The 20,137-nt window shown below is 40.4% G+C and overlaps 1 protein-coding gene across 2 annotated transcripts; it reads left to right on the plus strand.

The window, feature by feature from the left end:
* The first annotated feature begins 80 nt into the window (after positions 1 to 80).
* On the plus strand, positions 81 to 12,797 carry alg10 (ALG10 alpha-1,2-mannosyltransferase). 2 transcript variants are annotated; one of them, XM_068059010.1, is made up of 3 exons: positions 81 to 317; positions 5,669 to 5,869; positions 7,603 to 12,797. In XM_068059010.1, exons 1-3 carry the CDS (start codon positions 153 to 155, stop codon positions 8,656 to 8,658), a joined length of 1,422 nt encoding a protein of 473 aa, XP_067915111.1. In that variant the 5' UTR covers positions 81 to 152; the 3' UTR covers positions 8,659 to 12,797. The 2 variants fall into 2 exon arrangements, with proteins under 2 accessions (XP_067915111.1, XP_067915112.1); XM_068059011.1 differs by having other exon boundaries at positions 248 to 317; positions 5,665 to 5,869.
* The last annotated feature ends 7,340 nt before the right edge of the window (positions 12,798 to 20,137 follow it).

The following is a 20,137-nucleotide window of genomic DNA, read 5'->3' on the forward strand; positions in this document are numbered from 1 at the left end:
TGTGCCCGAGCAACGCCGTGCGGCGCTTACTACGTCACTCCCGCCCCGCTTGCTGCTATCTGCGTCACTCCCGCCCCGCATCATCAGTCGGGGCCCCTGTTCGAGCGCGGTTCATTGTTGTCCCAGAGCTCGAGCTCCTGGTCCCGGGAAGGATGGAGCGGCTCGAGCAGCTCGTGTTCTCTGCTGTTGTGAGCAGCAGCTTCCTCGTCTCCTCCGTCGTTTTCTCCATGATCAGCCGGGGGCAGAGGACTCCTTACATGGACGAAATGTTTCACGTCCCGCAGGCGCAGCGGTACTGCGATGGGAAATTTTCAGAGGTACGGAAATTATTGGTGATTATTGTCCATTTGCACTTGGTTACAGCCGCACCTTTTCTGCTCAGCTTTGCTGCACCACCCCCGCTTCTTATAATATGAACCGAGGCATGAATGAGGTGCTAAAACCCCTAACCGATGTTTAAAGTGTTCTAAAAGTTTTACAGCTTCAGTTGCCTCCAGCTGTAATGAATTTCATAGAATGATACATAACAGAATGAGGCCATTCAGCCCATTCTATCTGTGCCGGCTCTTTGAAAGAGCTATTCAAATAGTCACACTCCCTGACTGCCCCCCCCCATAACCTTGTATGTATTTTTCCCCTTCAAGTATTGATTCAATTCCCTTTTGAAAGTTGCCATGCAATCTACTTCCACCACCCTTTCTGGCAGTACTTTCTAGATCATAACACCTTATTTTAAAAAAATCTTCATATTAATTCTGGACTAATGCGTTGTCTTTAACCCCACCAATAACACACTCTTTGCCTTTGTCCCATGATATCTTTGTCACTTAAGCTTGCCTGCCTTCTGCCCTATCACACACCTTCCCTCTTGTTCTCTTCCCCCCCTCCCCCTTTCACTTGCTTAAAATCTATTAGATTTCTAACCTTTGTCAGTTCTGATGAAAGGTCACAGACCTTAAACATTAACTCTGTTTCTCTCTTCACAGATGCTGCCAGACCTGCTGAGTATTTCCAGCACTTTCTGTTTTTATTTCGTGTTACCTCTAATTCCTTTTGCTCATCACCTTGCATCTTTATCTTCCATTGATCCTTCTGCCGTTCCTCATTTACTGTATCAAACTCTGCATGGTCCTAATATTGACCACTGGGGATCACCACTGCATACCTCCCTCCAGTCTGGAAAACAACTGTTCATGACGTTGAACTCTTCTTCCGTCGCCTCCGCCTCCAGGCTCACTACTTTGACCAGGAGTCCTCACCCCGATCAGCAGACCCATTCACCCGCCTCCAGCATTCTCCCTCTACCTGGACCACTCCCTCTAGCCTCTTACCCGCTCTTGATCTTTTCATTGAAAACAGTTGGCGTGACATTGGTCGTCTCAATTTCTCTGCCCCCCCCCGCAACTCACTCTAACCTGTCCCCCTCTGAACTTGCCACACACTGTACTTTCAGGTCTAACTCCGACATTGTCATCAAACCTGCAGACAAGGTTGGTGCTATTGTATGGCATACCGACCTCTACCTTGTAGAGGCTCAGCGCCAACTCTCAGACACTCCTTCCTACTTCCTCCTGGACCATGACCCCACCACCGAACATCAAGCGACTGTCCACAGGACTGTCACTGACCTCATCTCCTCTGGAGATCTTCCCTCTACAGCTTCCAACCTCATAGTCCCGCAAGCCCGGACATTCCGCTTCTACCTCCTTCCCAAAATCCACAAACAGGACTGTCCTGGCAGACCCATTGTTTCAGCCTGTTTCTGCCCCACTGAACTTATTTCTTCCTATCTTGACTGTATTCTCCGCTGGTGCAGTCTCTTCCCACCTACATCCGTGACTCTTACGCCCGGCGTCATTTTGACAATTTCCGTTTTTCTGGCCCCAACCATCTCTTCTTCACTATAGACGTCCAATCTCTGTACACCTCCATCCCCCACCAGGATGGTTTTAGGGTTCTCCGCTTCTTCCTTGAGCAGAGGCCCAACCAGTCCCCATCCACTGCCACCCTCCTCCGCCTGGCTGAACTTGTTCTCACATTGAACAACTTCTCCTTCAACTCCACTCAGTTCCTTCAAATAAAAGGTGTTGCTATGGGTGCCCGCATGGGCCCTAGTTTTGCCTGTCTTTTTGTGGGATATGTTGAACATTCCTTGTTCCAGTCCTACTCCCCTAACTCTTTTTCCGGTACATTGATGACTGTATTGGTGTCGTTTCCTGCTCCCGCCTCGAACTGGAAAACTTTGTCCACTTTGCTTCTAATTTCCACCCTTCTCACACCTTTACATGGTCCATCTCTGACACTTCCCTCCCCTTTCTCGACTTAGAGTCATAGAGTGATACAGCACTGAAACAGGCCCTCAGTCGACACACTGAGTCTGTGCCGACCAACAACAGCCCATTTATACTAATCCTACATTAATCCCATATTTCCTACCACATCCCCACCATTCTCCTACCACCTACCTACACTAGGGGCAATTTTTACAATGGTCAATTTACCTATCAACCTGCAAGTCTTTGGCTGTGGGAGGAAACCGAAGCACCCGGCAGAAACCCATGCGGTGACAGAGAGAACTTGCAAACTCCGCACAGGCAATACCCAGAACTGGACCCGGGTCACTGGAGCTATGAGACTGTGGTGCTAATCACTGTGCCACCCTTCTCTGTCTCTGTCTCCATCTGTGGGGATAAGCTGTCTACTAATATTCATTATAAGCCCACACACTCCCACAGCTATCTCGACTACACTTCTTCACACCCTGCCTCCTATAAGGACTCCGTTCCATTCCGTCTCTGACGTATCTGCTCTGATGATGCTACCTTCCATGACAACACTTTTGATGCGTCTTCCTTTTTCCTCAACCGAAGATTCCCCCACTGTGGTTGACAGGTCCCTCAGCCGTGTCCGGCCCATTTCCCGCACCTCCCTCCCAGAACCGCAACAGGGTTCCCCTTGTCCTCACTTTCCACCTTATCAGCCTCCACATCCAAAGGATCATCCTCCGCCATTTCAGTCACCTCCAGCGTGATGCCACTACCAAAGGCATCTTTCCCTCCCTTCTCCTGTCAGCATTCCGATAGGATCGTTCCTTCCGCGACACACTCGTCCACTCCTCCATTACCCCCACCACCTCGTCCCCTTCCCACGGCTCCTTCCCCTGCAATCGCAGGAGGTGTAATACCTGCCAATTTACCTAAAATAAAAGCAAAATACTGAGGATGCTGGAAATCTGAAATAAAAACAAGAAATGTTGGAAATACTCAGCAGGTCTGGCAGCATTTGTGGAGAGAGAAGCAGAGTAACATTTACCTCCTCTCTCCTCACTATTCAAGGCCCCAAACACTCCTTTCAGGTGAAGCAGCAATTTACTTGTCCTTCTTTCAATGTAGTATACTGTATTCGCTGCTCACAATGTGGTCTCCTTTACATTGGGGAGACCAAATGCAGACTGGATGACCGCTTTGTGGAATACCTCTGCTCAGTCCGAAAGCATGACCCCAAGCTTCCGGTTGATGGCCATTTCAACACACCCCCCTGCTCTCATGCTCACATCTCTGTCCTGGGATTGCTGCAGTGTTCCAGTGAACATCAATGCAAGCTCGAGGAACAGCATCTCATTTACTGATTAGGTATGCTACAGCCTGCCGGACTGAACACTGAGTTCAGTAATTTTAGAGCATGATGGGGGCCCCCCATTTTACTTTCATTTTTAGTTATTTTTGTGTTTATTTTATTTTAGTTTGTTCTGTTTATTTCTACTGTGCCTACCCACTTTTTTTCATGTTTGTGCTTGTGGCTGTTCAGTTTTCAGTCCATTAACTCCCTATCTGTTCTAACACTGTGTCTTTCAGCACACCATTAACATATTGTTTGCCTTTGTTCCATGACCTTCTGGTCAGCTGTTCTGTGACCTTGTCCTATCAACACCTCTTTTGTTATCTCTTGCCCCACCCCGGCTCTACTTGCTTAAAATCTTTTACGTTTCTTATATCTGCCAGTTCTGAAGAAGGGTCACTGACCTGAAACATTAACTCTGTTTCTGTGTCCACAGCTGCCAGACCTGCTGAGTATTTCCAGTATTTCTTGTTTTTATTATGTTCATTACTAATCTCTGTTTTCTGCCCCAGAGCCAATTTTGTATTCACGCTCCCACTGTCCATTTAATTCTGTGGGCTTTAATTTTGCTTGCAAGCTTATTATGTGGTGCTTTGTCATATGCCTTTTGGAAGTCCATATCCCCATCAACCCTCAAAGAACATAAGAAATCGGAGCAGGAGTAGCCCCCCGAGCCTGCTCCACCATTCAATATAATCATGGCTGATCTTCTGTCTCAATGCCACTTTCCTGCCTGCTCCCCATATCTCTTGATTCCCTTAGAGTCTAGAAATCTGTCTATCCCAGCCTTGGATATACTCAGTGATGGAGCATCTACAACCCTCTGGGGTAGAGAATTCCAAAAGTTCACAACCCTCTCAGTGATTCTCCATTGCTTCATCAAAGAACTCAATCAAGTTAGTGAAACATGATTTGCCTTTAACAAATCCATGCTAACTTTAATTTATTTGCCCATACTTTTGCAAGTGCCAATTACTTTTGTCCCAGATTATTGTTTCTAGACGTTTCCCCACCACCAACATTGGGCTGACTGGCCTGTACTCTTTTTTTTTTTAATAGGGGCTTAACATTTGCAATTCTCAAGTCCTGTGGCACCATCCCCATATTTAAGAAGGACTTAGCATCTTGTGAAGTGATTTATTGTGCAATTTTATCATTACAAAATAGGTTATGTCCCAATTTGGAGGGGACTTTTTAACATGGGCACCATTCATGAAATAGTATTTCATTTTAAAAACCAGTGATATTAGCATAGGATTGTCAACCCTCCATGATTTTCCTGGAGTCTCCCGGAATTAAAGATTAAATACTTGGAAGCTGCTGCCAGAAAATCAGGAGAAAAATTATTGGGGCATTGAGAATTATTTTCTTGTCCACTCTGTTCATTGCTCTTCCCCGCTCCATATATTATTTTCCAGCAATTAATGAGGCTGATTCCAAATTTCAGTTTTCTGGTAAGTAACTGTTGATTTTGATCTTTGAGTTTCTCATACTATATGAAAGTAATTGACCGCACTTGGCACTTCTCTCTGCTGCTGTTGCAGACCATTGGAAATTACTGTCAACCTCCAGTGTGGTACAGTTGTTGACTCTGGATTGTATCTTGTGTAACAATTTTAAACTTGGACTCAGACATTCATGAAATGGTAAAAGATAATACACCAATCTATCAATGCTGTTATTCTTGGAGAAAGATCTTTGTAATCTGATGGTTCCTTATTTACCCAAGATATAAACGAGCTATTTCAAAGATTTTGAGGCATGTGATTTAAAAGCATCTTTTCACATGTAACATTCTTGGAACAGTGTGGAAAAGCAAATCATGAGACGTGCAGTGTTCCTCAAACAAGCACCTAGTACATCAAGTGCAGTTTGTGCTTTAGGTTCCATAAAATTGTAGCTACCTTTACTCATGCCTGTGGAAAATGGCAGACTCTCAAATTAAGTTCATATTACTGTGAATTGCTCTTTGCTCAAGTTGCCTTATTGTATAGTACTTGTTCACAATGTCAGTATATTTAAAATTGTTTAATTCTCAAATAACATGCAGTGGGATCCAATGATCACAACACTACCCGGCCTCTATCTGGTCTCTACTGGGATAATCAAGCCTGTGTCGTGGCTGCTGGGCTGGACAGGGACTGTGGTGTGTTCTACAGGAATGCTACGATTTATTAACCTGCTGTTCAGTACTGGGAACCTTTACTTGCTTTATCTGCTTTTGTGCAAGATACACCAGAAGAAGGACAAGGTACACAAGTTCCTGTTCATTTTTCTTTATGCACCAAAATAATAATCAATGCTTGATGCACTTAAAATAGAAAAACTTGCAATTAAAGCTGTATGGCTCCTGTTGTATGGGGTGTTATACTTCAGAAAGCCAGCTGGTGAAGGATAATACTGGAGCCAATCTTTGCTCAGTCTTACATTTATTTACAAGCATTTACCTCCTAACTCAGCCACACCACAGTTTAAATAGTGTCTCTTTATATGTGCTTGTGGAAACACCAGTTAATCTCCACCACCTGCATACAATTAAACACAATATACAGTTAACATGAAGTGCTACTTTAATCATTAGTTTTTTAAACATGGCTATTTAGAAATTTTATATATTTTTGCAAAGAAGCCCTCTGCTGAATGATTTTGTGCTGTAGTACATCATCTTACCCCCATTTGCAAAGCTGTAATATAGAGATATAATAAATTTCCAATGGTTGGCTAGTGATTTTCTATCTGCTCTGTCCTTACCCGGTCTCCATAAGTGCTCTCTAACCATCAGGATATGAAATAAAAGCAAAATACTGCGGATGCTGGAAATCTGAAACAAAAACAAGAAATGCTGGAATCACTCAGCAGGTCTGGCAGCATCTGTGGAAAGAGAAGCAGAGTTAACGTTTCGGGTCAGTGACCCTTCTTCGGAAGAAACGTTAACTCTGCTTCTCTTTCCACAGATGCTGCCAGACCTGCTGAGTGATTCCAGCATCAGGATATGAAACACTGGCTTAATTTCCTTGTTCTTAGCCCAGGGACACCGAACAAATAATCATACTTCAGTTAGTGCAGTGCAAACTGGGAATTGAACCCAGGATGTCTGTCCTGAATCATACCAAGCAGTGCACTTATACATGTAACCATCAGAAGAGCCTTGTGTTGGAAAACTTTCATACTTCCAACTGACATGTTTGTGCATCTGGTAATGCTATTTTGGAACTAATGGAAGTGACAGTGTTTTCAAATGCCTTTTTGTTAATCTTTTTGCTATTCATCAAACATTAAGCTATAACTGGGGACAAGAGAAACAGTGGAATACTGTGATAGCTCAAGAGTTAACCTGTATCTAAGGATTGCGGACTGAAGTGACTGTTGCTAATAAGTGTTAATTGTACTAGCTCCAATATTGTTACCCTTAATGTAATCAGCACAAAATTCAAAATCATTGGCTCCCTACAAAGTGTGATTGAAGAATCGTAATAGATATGCCACTAGATTATTCTGGGTTGCAATCATAACTTGTTATTGTTAGTCTTGGTTTGAAAAAAATATGTAGAATAATTGGCCAAGTGCAAACCAGTGTACAGCCACATCGTAGCTAGGGCTCAGTATGTTACGGTGGGAAAGCTCAGAACTAGCAAAAATTCTTCTGCGCACTTGCAGCTGATTCCCCACATATTTGTTCTGTTGTTTGAGATACACAAAACATACTTGTTTTTCCTGATTCTGTTCATGGAAGTAATGCTAGCCTCATATCAGAGTGAATTAACTGGATTAGTCGGTTCTGTCAATAGCAGTGAATGATGGTCATGTGAAAACTACTACAAATTGGAGATAAAGAACATGAATGCTCTGATAGAGCATTTGCTTGCATGTGATTGAAATACTTTGTTCTGTTGTATTATAAAATTGCAGTAGCTTTCATTGACTTAATGGAGATGTCTTGTCAGTGAATAATGTGTTGTAATTGTTTCATTTTTTTCTTTCCAGGCTACCTCTGCGTTCCAGAGAATTGTGTCTGCATTAACACTTGCCTCATTTCCCCTGCTTTACTTTTTCTCATTCCTCTATTACACAGATGCAGGCTCAACATTCTTCATCTTATTTACTTACCTGATGTGCCTGTATGGGAGTCACAAAATTGCTGCCTGTCTTGGCTTCTGTGCTTTTATGTTTCGTCAAACTAATATCATCTGGATTATATTCTGTGCAGGAAGTGTTGTTGCACAGAAATTGACAGAATCGTGGAAAACCAATTCACTCAAGAAAAAGGATGAAAGGACACCTACTGTTCCAGATTCAATTGCAGAAATCAAGAAGATTGTGCACTTCCTTTTCGAATATGTCCTGTCGATAAACAATCTGAAAGCACTGATACTTATGACGTGGCCATACATTATCTTAGTTGTGGGATTTCTGCTATTTGTCTTCCTGAATGGAGGGATAGTTGTTGGCGACAGAACCAACCACGAGATCACTCTGAATTTTCCTCAGTTATTCTACTTCTTCTCCTTCACCCTTATATTCTCTGTTTCTCATCTGCTTTCCCCACATAAGATACTTTCCTTCCTAGATTCGGTAAAGAAGCATCCATTATTTTACACAGGCCTTGTAATTGTCTCCCTGTTGTTGGTATGGAAATTCACTTATGTCCATAAGTTCTTGCTGGCTGATAACAGACACTACACATTTTATGTTTGGAAAAATATCTTTCAGAGGCACGAACTGATTAAGTATGTGTTGGTCCCAGGCTACATCTTTGCTGCTTGGACATTCATGGAAGCATTGAAGTCCAAATCGATATTCTGGAATTTAGTATTTTTTTTCTGCTTGGTTGCTGCCACCATTCCACAAAAATTATTAGAGTTTCGTTATTTCATTGTACCCTATCTGATCTACAGACTGAACATTCCGATGCCCTTGGGCTTTAAGATTCTTGCAGAGCTGGCTATATATGCTCTGATAAATGTGCTAACTCTTTATTTGTTTTTAAACAAAACCTTTCAATGGCCAGATAGGAAAGAAGTTCAAAGATTTATGTGGTGATATTTGGGATCATTTCTGTAGGGAGGGGAAAAATTTGTACATAAACAATTAACATACTTTAAAACTTTTAATCTCTATAATAAATTAGGAAGAGTTTTAAAATTTTTTCTCTACTTAGTTGACTTGGCTACTTGTATATTTGCAGGAATGCAATCATTGGTCTTTCTGCCAAACTATTCATTACGGTAACTTCATTTATTTAAAGCTACGTATGTAAAGGATTGGTTTTAGGCCGCATGTACTATATTGATTTTGCTTGTGCTGTCTCAAAAGTGAGCCAAGTTGTTGACATAGACTCAGCACAGAAATAGGCCATTCCCGCTAGCTCTCTGCACGAGCAACTCAGCTAGTCCCACTCCCCTGCCTTTTCCCCGTAGCTCTGCAGATTTTTTTCTTTTCAGGTGCTTATCCAATTCCCTCCTGAAAGCCATGATTGAATCAGCCTCCACCACATTCTCCGGCAGTGCATTCCAGATCCTAAGCACTCACTGTTAAAAAAATCATTTCTAATATTACTTGTTGGTTCTTTTGTCATTCACCTTACATTGGTGTCCTCTGGTTCTATCTGAATTATGGAGACATTTAATGCTATAATGTTTTGCACTGCTGTTGAAGTATGAAGATAGAATTTTACACCCTTATTGATGAAACTGCCTGTTTTTAAAAAAAAAATCTATTTGAAACTGTGGTCCTGTCCATTAGTGGCAGTTTGATCTTAATGTAACATCACAACCCATTGAGTTCTGCATGTTATCGCATTTTTTTTTGTCTTTTTTTCATATCGAACTAAAAGGATTTAAGGACTAGGATAAATATTAGACATTTGTGTTCCAGTATGATGATCTGTTGAAGTGTGTCCCATCATTAGACCTATATTAGAGAAATTATTCATATTTTCACATGGAGTGTTCTGGTCATGCTTGCTGTAATATCAGGTTTTTGACATTGAACTGCAAAGTCTGTTATGTTATCACGTACAGCTTTTATCTGAAGCATGGTTTTTCCATTTGGTACTGAGATCTACTTATTTAATCAACTTTAATAATTAACATTCCTAGCAGATCCTCTGTGGCATTCCTCACCGAGTTGGAGGTCATTGTGGGGGAGGAGGGCTTGACATTTCACAGAGAGGATTTGGAAAGTAGTTTAAGATGATTCAGAGACAGTAAAGTAAGAGTTTTTTGGTTCCTGAAATAAAAGGTGTCTAATTTGTCTACCCCAGGAAGATAATTATATAAATTTATACCCATCATAAACTACTGAAAGAAATTACGCCTTTATATAACACCTGTGACGTCCTCAAGATGTCACAAAGTGTTTTGCAGTCAGTTAATTATTTTTTAGCTGAATCAGTTTTTTTTTGTAGGCCAATGCAGCAGCCAGTTTGCATATGAGAGTTGGCCAGGACACACAAGTCCTGCTGTCCATCAAGTAATCTGATGGTATCTTTTATGAAACTGGAGACACGCCCTCAAACGTCTCGTGAAAGACAGTACCTCCATTTCTGCAGTTCTCCCTCCATGCTGCATTGAAGATTGTGTGTTAATGCAGGGTTTGACCCCAGGACCTTCTGACTGAGGCAAGAGTGCTCCTACTGAGCCAAGACTGACATTACAGTTATAAAAATACATCTGTGCATGTAACATGGGAAGAGGGAAAGGCAGGTCTAGTCAATGTGGCTGTCTAAATCTTCTGTCCAGTCGCGTGCGTAGGAAATTAGAAAACATTTTTTATTATTGCTTCCTAACCTAAGCCCCAGTATTGTTTTTTCTGGCTTTGTTTTACCAGTACTTTTTGATCACTGAGCGGGACAGGTTTAGAAATTGCAGGTGCTATAATAGTCTATAGAGGGGAGCCTTCCGCCATTCCAAAGATCTGCAAGCTATAAGCAGAGGTGCAAGATTGGCAATTCAGTTTGTACCATACATCAAGATAACAGTTATGTCTTATTTATATCTTTGATATTAAATTGTATATTCAACATGAAATAATTCTTAATACACTATGATTAGGATTATAATTTTTTCACACTTTTTAAAGAAAATTGTAGATAAATTTTAACAAATAGAAGAAAACTCAAAACAACTAATATCTGAGAATGGGGTCCATGAGGCTTTGAAATATGTTAATTATCCACCTTATTTTGAAAGTGCAATTTGTACATTTATAGATTTTAGGCTTTGATTAATTTCTTTGATCACTACATTGAAATGAATAAAAGCAAAATACTGCGGATGCTGGAAATCTGAAACAAAAACAAGAAATGCTGGATTCACTCAGCAGGTCTGGCAGCATCTGTGGAAAGAGAAGCAGAGTTAACGTTTCGGGTCAGTGACCCTTCTTCGGAACTGACAAATATTAGAAAAGTCACAGATTATAAACAAGTGAGGTGGGGGTTGGGCAAGAGATAACAAAGGAGAAGGTGCAGATTGGACCAGGCCACATAGCTGACTTGAAATGAATGCTCAGCTGGGACAGTGTTCAGACGGACAGACAAGCAGGACATTACAGTTGATGCCAGATTTAGAAAGCTGCAGTTAATGTGGCAGGAAAACTTTACTGTGTTTAATAAAGACGACCCTCCCAAAAAAAACTAAAAGCTCAAAGAACAATATTTAAAAAGAAATTTTGAAACACAGTTGAAAATGGAGACACGTTTAAAAGAATTGAAAATGAGGCACTATACCTTTTTCTTTGAGACTTATTTCTGAAGGCAGGAAGGTTGAATCTTATGACCAGAAGATGGCAATAGCTCCCAGAAAAAGCAAAATGCATAAAAATAAAAGCCAAAAAGAATTGAGATTTTGGGATTTTTTTTCTCCCAGTTGATACTCCACAACCATTTGGAACAAACATTAAAACCATTGTATTCAGGACTACTATAACTATATTTTTCTAATAAAGTTTACATGTTGGAAGTGCTAAGAGGCTATTAATTCTGCTCATTATGTTGTGTGAACTGTACCTTAACCTTGGCTATATGTCAAAGCAAGTGGCCATCATTTTAAAAATCCTAAAAAAAAACACCATTTGTGGAACATTCACCACACCATATCAGTTTGAGCTACTAGTATTACCAGAGAACCGAAGACAATATTATAGTTGATTTAAAATAGGAAAAGAAAATCATGTATTGGTCACAGAAAAGTCCAGGATTGTAATCTAATTTATTATTTGGACACTGGTTATGAAATGTTAAAATTGCTTTTCCCTTTGATACCACTGTCAAAAGCCAATTTCTTATGAGCTGTGTGTTCTTGTTTAGATTATTCCTAGTTGAAAACCCCGCAATGATGAGCATTAACTTATTTTTGTCTTTAAATAATGTACATAAATCTGAATCCCACCAGTGTACAACAAAGAGCAATTGAGTCCAGTGCAGTACATTACCCTTCGGCAGCAGATTTAAAACTGAGAATAGATGGTGTGGCCAAGCCATGAAAAAGATGCAGCTTCCTTACGTTAACCTTATGTCAGCATATGGCATTGTATAGATGTTGTTGCTCAGTACTTGATGCTGGCTCCAAAGTATGTCAGGGTACAGGACAGTATTTATTTGTGATAGAAGTGTAATTCCATCATGTCTACAATGAGGAAATTTGTGTATTTCCTATGCTATTTTTAAAATATCAATTCTGATAGCTGCCTGTCAGCTTCAAGCATGCCCATTGATCTACAGATTAGTTAGGATATGTTAGTTTGGAAGGGATAGTTGAATTAGTAGCCCCTACATGGACAGGGTATTATTTGCTGACGTTAACCACTGTTTTTCTAGAGGTCGGGTGTCAAAACCTAGGTGGCCAAGAGAGTATTGTTCATTCATTGTCCACTTAAGGGTCAAGAATGGTTAGTATCCTAACTGGCTATTTGAAAGAATATCTTTGATCTTGGGTTGTCGATTATATCTTCCAGAGTTCTAGAAAAATGTATAAAAATTGTGGGTTTTCCTGCAATGTTTCATTTCCTGCTTCTCACAACCTATTCCAACTGAAGAAAGAGCTGTTGAAGAAAAGATTGTGGATACTATTGCTTTAGAGCAGTTTAAGTATTTTGTAAGTTAAGAACTGTACAACAGCCTACTTGCAATATTCTTTTGCTTCCTTACAATTATCTTGTAAATAAACTAATTGTTAATAATAGCCTGAACTTGATGGTGTGATTCTTTCTCTTCTTTGGCCTCCTTGTCTTGAGAGACAATGGGTAAGCGCCTGGAGGTGGTCAGTGGACAGAATAATCTAACGGCCATCCCATCCCATACGGCCTATTGTTCAGAATAAAATGGTAGGGCTAATTGCTTGTTTGCGTCACAATGCCCCAATCATAGTATGCTTAAGAGACCAAGTTTAATTCCACAAGAACTGCTTATGCAAACTTGGGAGAAAGCCCAAGTGTTAAAGATATATTTAGAAACCTAACATCAAGACTTTTACTAAATTTGAAAGCAAAATGCACAAATGGGAGACTGGGGGCAGACGTAGCTCAAATAGTTTCCGCATCCCTCTTTCACCACTTAGGCTGTTGGGTGGTCCCTTGATTCTTGAACTTATCACGCAACAGCTGCTGCCGTGAAACCATAAATAAGGATTTTCAAATACAGGGGACCCAACCTTTATACAATATATGTAATATTTGTAGAAGTTATATGATAATGATGTCACATAATCTGATGTCATATGGATAGAACATATGATAAAACCTCCAAGAATACCTCCAGAGTTGGCAGCCCTACTCTTCCAGTGTATCAGGTACTGATGATCTACCAACAGCCCATTTCCTATCCGCAGCGCGTCAAACATTAGCAGCTGCAGCACACAGTGAGAGTGGATGGGAGAGGGGGTAGGGTTGTCTCTAGACGGGTCTGCAGAGCATTAGTTCCCTCCCTCCCTCAGTTTGGCTGGAATCTTGTCAGGCAGTCTGCCCCTACAGCAGCCACCCTGCCCTGTGCAGGTGGCCAGCATAGCAGATCCTAGGATCAGGATAGCTCTCATCGGAAAACAAAGGGACAGCAATGGGAACCCAATGCACTGAAATTACAACCTGCTGGCAAAGTTTCGGAATTGGACATGATCCCATGTGAGTCCAGAAGAACAAATGGAATGTTGTGGGAGGTATAGTGAATCCTGGAATATTTGGCTCATCTGATTTGCCATACATACAATGACCAATTTAAAAGTAAGGACACTTACTGCAAGCCCCTAAGGTGCCCTAATTTCAGGTTTCACTGTACATTTAGTAGACCTAAACTTGTGCTTTAGATTGTGCTGTTTGAAAATCAGAATACGTTAAGCAAAGCATAGTTCATTACTTTCATCTGGATTTTATTTGTTTTAATATGAGCCATCAAATTATGCATGGCTTAGCAAAAATATAATTTTGCGCTAAAATGGCTCAGTAGACGGTGTATATATATGGCAAATACATAAAAGTGTTAAAGTTAATACCTTCATTATTGAATAATTTGAGAAAACATTTGAGTGAGACAGATATGTTTATTTGAACGCATTTATTGTAGGAGATGGAAGTGATAGCTGTCGAGATGCAGACTGGGGAAAAAAATCTTTGATAGTCACTTATCTCTTCCATCATAATTAACTGCATTGTACACGATAATTCCTGAAGACCAATAGCATTATAATAGCTGTAAGTACCGAAATAAGGTTGGAATGCTGACATATCTTGCACATCAACATGATAGAAAATAATGTAAGCTCCACTTGCACCACTTATAAGAGCTGGCCCTTGTTTCTTTTTTTTTAAGAACCTGTTTATACCTTCAATTGCAGCACAAGCTTAACTGAACTTCAACTAAAGCCCCATCATCTTTATATTCAGTGTTCATATATGGAAGAAACAAACCATTTAATGAAGACTATTAAAGTTCTTTTGTTGTAAACTTGGCTACAACATCTAACATTTTTGTGAGAGTTCTTTAAACACTATATTGTAATACTGGATGAGTACAGTGACACATGTTTGTTCTTGTAGATATACTAATTATTGTTATAGCCTAGACCTTCATTTGCATCAAACCTACTAGGACTACATTATCACATGCCACTACTAACATTAGTAACCATGGTAACGGTATGTGGCTATTTCTGAGTCCCCAAGTGCTACCCCAAAGACTGCCACAATGGCAAACTCATTCCAAGCTGAAAACCTGCATTATTCACACCATTCTTGTGCTAAGAAATGGCATGTATTAGGCTCCAGGAATAAAAGTGTGTCAAAACATTTTGACATATAACAGACACCACTAAGCTCTTAAGATATTCCTCCTGATTTGTGTGAATAAACTGGAATTATATTCTAATCAGTTAGCTCTCTGCCCATTCAAAGTAATGTCCTCTGTGACAAGAGCTGTATTTGTCTTCTAAAGAAACCAAAGTGCCCATAGTATATTTCAGATGTGATCGGGCACCTGTTTGTAAAGTTGTTAATGAATCTCTGAAAATCACAGAACGAATTATAAAGTTTAGTGGCTAGCTAACTAAAATCCTGTCAGACATCATGGTAATGAGTATTTTTGTTAACAAAAATGCAGTGCCCTTTTAATTTATGTGGAGTACATTGATTCCCATGTAACTAATTCTTTATCTTGTCTGTTTCACTTGGAATGGGTTGGCATGAGGAGGTAATCATCCAGTACATTGCTTTGAGGCAGTTTTCTTGTAACAATCAGTTGAGGAGTCTCCAAAAGAATGAAGGACTATGTTGCCTTTTTGAGCCTCAGTCACGATCTATTGTATGGTGGAGGGGGTCAAGCGAAGAGAAAACAATTCAAACATGAACAAAAAGAACATAGCAGAACAAAAAAAACACCTAGTTCATAGTAGTTTTGATGGCTATCTGCACTGCTTTTATTTTCTAAAGGGAAAGTGAATAGAATAGAAAGAATCAAGTGCATTTCCCTCCATAGATTAAGACCATCTGTTTCATCATGAATTATTTCACCCATTTATATTGCTGTAGAACAATCCGAAGAACAATAAGAATTCAAGAAAACCCATTTAATAATGATTCTATATTATGCATCCTGGACCAGTTGCCAGTTCCATGATTTCAACAACTCATGCTTCGGACAGTGAACAGATTTTGATTGTGCTTGGAAAAGGCTATTTTTTAAACAAGTCAATAATCTATAATTATGTACAACTCTGCGCTGTTAGTAAGTTCACATCAACAACAGTTATTTGGGATCACTTGTGCTTAAACACTCTCGAGAAATCCCTTCCTCATAATCCTGTCACTTGTCATAGAGTCATTACGGCACAAAAGGAGGCCTTTTGGCCCACCAAGTCCATGCTGGCTCTCTATAGCAATCTAGTCAGACCCATTACCCCACTCTATCCCTGTAGATCTGCAAGTTTATTTCCCTCAAGTGCCCATCCAATTTCCTTTTGAAATCATTGACCGTCTCCACTTCCACCATCCTTGTAAGCAGCCAGTTCTAGGTCGTTATCACTCACTTTATAAAAAAGTTCTTCCTCACATTCCCCTCCATCTCTTGCCCAAAACCTTTAATCCGTGTCCCCTAGTCTTGTATGATCAGCTAATGGGAACAGCTTTTCTTTGTCTACCTTGTCTAAACCTGTCATAATCTTGTACACCTCTAACAAATCTCCCCTGAATCTCCTTTACTCCAAGAAGAACAACCCCATTTTCTCCACTCTAACCTTGTAGCTAAAATCCCTCATCCCTGGAACCATTCTGGTAAATCTCTTCTGCACCCTCATAAGGACCTTAACATCCTTTCTAAAGTGTGGTGACCAGAACTGGATGCAATACTCTAGTTGTGGCCCAGCCACAGCATTATAAAAGTTCAGCATAACTTCCCTGCTTTTGTACTCAATACCTCTATGAAGCCCAAGATCCCATATGTTTTGCTAACTACTCTCATATCTCCTGCCACCTTGAAAGATCTGTGCACATGAAATCCCAGGTTCCTCGGTCCATAGATACTCTTTAGAAATGTGCCATTAAGACTATATTGCCTCTCCCTATCCCTTCAACCAAAATGCATCACCGCACACATCATTGTATTAAATTCCATCTGCCACTTGTCTGCCCATTCTGCTAGCCTATCTATGTCCTGTTGCAATCAATTTGTATTGTCCTCACTGTTTGCCATACTTCCAAGTTTGGTATCATAGGCAAATGTTGAAATTTTACTCTATTCCAATGTCCAAGTTATATATATATATAAAAAGCAGTGTACCTAGCACTGACCCTTGGGGAACTGCACTGTTTACCATCCTCCAGTCTGAAAATCACTGTTTTCTGTCCTCAAGACAATTTTTAAAAATCCAACTAGACACTGACCCCCACCACCACCGCCCCCCTCGCCATTCCATGAGCCTCAATTTTGTTAACCAGCCTTTTACATGGTATTTTGTCGAACACTTTCTTAAAATCCATATTGACAACATCCACTCCATTCCCTTCATCAACCTTCTCTGTTACTTCATCAAAAAATTCAATTAGATTAGTCAAATACAATCTGCCTTTTACAAATCTGTGCTGGCGCTCCTTAATAGACTCAGATCTCTCCAAATGCCTTTTGATTTTTTTCCCTGATTATTGTTTCTAAAACCTTACTCACCACTACTGTTAAACTGACCAGTCTGTAGTTACTAGGAATGTCCATACACCCTTTCTTGGATAAGTGTGTCACATTTGCCACTCACAATTCCCTAAACAACCTGGGATGCAAACCATCCGGACCAGGTGGTGTATCCACCCTAAGCATAGCCACCCTTTCCAGTACATCCTGCCTATCAATTTTCACCCTATCCATTACCTCTACCATCTCCACTTCTATCGATATTTTGTCAGCATCCAATACAAAGTACTCATTAACTATTCTAGCCTTGCCCTGCACCTCTAAGCTCATATCACCCTCTTTGTCCCTAATAGGTCCCACCCTCCCTCTTACTACCCGCTTAATATTTACATGCTGGTAGAAGATTTTGGGGTTTCCTTTTATGTTAACTTCCATTCTATTCTCATGTTCTCTTTTCCAGTCTTATTTTCCTCTTCATTTTCCCTCTCAACTCATTGTATTTGGCCTGGCTCTCACTTGAAGAATTTATCTGACATGCATCATACACCTGCTTTTTTTTGTTTCATCATGTTCTCTATTTCCCTCATCATCCAAGAAGCCCGGGCTTTATTTCCCTTACTTTTTGCCCTTGTTGGAATGTACCTAGCCTGTACCTGAAGCATCTGCTCCTTCAAGATCACCCATTGTTCCGTTACAGTTTTTCCTATTAGTCTTTGGTTCCATTTTACCCTGGCTAGATCCCCTCTCATCCCTTTGAAGTTAGCCCTCTTCCAATGTACTTTAGACTGTTCCTTGCTCTTCTTTGTTATAATTCTAAACCTTATGATACAATGATCACTCTTATCCAAGTGTTTCCCCACAGACAATTCGTCCATCTGGCCCACCTTATTCCCCAGCACCAGATCCAGCAATGCCTCCTTCCTAGTTGGACAGAGAACATAATAGTCAAGCAAGTTTTCCTGTACACATTTCAGAAGTGCCTCGTTCATCTTGCCCTTTAATATTATCACAATCAATATTTGGGTAATTTAAGTCCCCCAATATCCTCACTCTTTTGTTCTTGCACATCTCTCTGATTTCGCTGCAGATTTGCTCCTCTATCTCTCTCACTATTTGGAGTTCTATAGAATACCTCCAATGGTGTGATCATACCCTTTTTGGATTCTGTCCTTACCCTTCAAGGACATCCCCTCTTTCCAACACTCCAATTTCTTCCCTAATTAGTACTGGTACCCCACCTTCCTTTTTTTCCTTCCTAAAGACTTTGTATCCTTGAATATTAAGCGGCCAGTCCTCACCATTTTTAAGCCACACTTGCATTATTGTCACCACATCATATTCCCACATGACTATTTGTTCTTATAGCTCACCAACCTTATTCACCACGCTTTGTGCGTTTACATACATGCATTCTAAACCTGATTTTGTATACCTCGTGGTCCTTCTTAGTCTGATCCTATCTAATATGGTACTACCTCCTTCTCTAGTACTATCCAACATTCTCACTCTTTTATGCATCTTATTCTGGTAAATATATGTTTCTAAAAGAAAAGCTGATGCCCATCCCCCTGCCAATTTGGTTTAAAGCCTGCCCAACCACACTAGTGAGCTTCCCATGAGGACATTGGTCCCAGTCCTGTTGATACAGAAGCTGAACATTTTTTATGTTGATGCTAAGCATACTTTAGTGCAACAACATTAAAGGTTCAGATTTTGTTTGAATGTATTTTGTATCTGGTTTGCTGTTCAACTTTTCACCTTTCTTGTCTCCGTGGACCATGTGCCACATGTGGCTGAGATGGTAGTTGGGGAACTACTCACAGCTATCTTCAATCAGTTTCCAAAAGAAGTGCAAAAATCCCAGCAGCAACTTTCCTTCTGAACTATCCTTTTTCCCAGAGAATTGCATAACCTGTGCACAGGAGCTCCCTACAATGGTGTGGCTAAGACTAGGGATGGAGTAGTCTGGGGGACCAGCTTTACATCCCACCACTTCTAGGGCACTGTGGTTCTTGAAGAGTCAGTATTTTGTTTTAAATTTATTTTCTTGTGAGTAGCTGTTTAACAACACTGCTGCAAAGTGGCACAACTAGCAACTTTAGTATAGAAAATCTAAAATGACAGATTAGAATAGGGTAGCTTTTTGAACAATGAGCTGTGAGTGAGCTAGCTGAGGCGAGGTGGAAGGAGATATCATAGGACAGGATAGCGATAGTGGGATTTAAAAAGAAATAATTTGCAGACGTACAGAATAAGTATATGTAGGGTTAGAAATCAATTAAGATTAAGAGGGCCTATAAGAACTATGATAAAAAAAAACTAAAAGACAATATGAGAGCATGCAAAAAAAAAGTTTAAGAGCAGAATAAGGACAGATGAGGGATTATGAGGGGACAAAATTGAATTAAAAAATCAAAAAGAACTGTCTGCCCCCAGTCCTAAACTCCCCAACCAGTGGACATGGTTTCTGTCTATCTACCCTTTCTGTTCCTTTTAATATCTTGATCAAATCACTCCTTAACCATCCAAATTCCAGGGAATACAACCCTAGCTTGTGTAATCTCTCCTTGTAATTTAACTCTTGGAGTCCAAGTATCATTCTGGTAAATATATGCTGCACCCTTCCATGGCCAAAATATCCTTCCTAAGATGTGATGCCCAGAACTGCTCCCAGTACTCCAGATGTGGTCTAACCAGGGCTTTGTATAGCCACAGCATAACTTCTACCCCTTTGTATTCTAGTCCGCTAGGTCAGCATTTCATTAGCCTTTTTGATTATATTCTATACCTGTTCGTGATATTTTAATGATCTATGCACTGTTACGACCAGGTGAGAAGGGGTCTAGGGGATCCCTCTCAGACTTTATCTAGTTTAACCGTAACAGCGTTTAATTTTAAAACACCGTGTTTTTAGCT

Source organism: Heterodontus francisci, chromosome 27 (genome assembly GCF_036365525.1).
Source record: "Heterodontus francisci isolate sHetFra1 chromosome 27, sHetFra1.hap1, whole genome shotgun sequence".
Classification (NCBI taxonomy): domain Eukaryota; kingdom Metazoa; phylum Chordata; class Chondrichthyes; order Heterodontiformes; family Heterodontidae; genus Heterodontus; species Heterodontus francisci.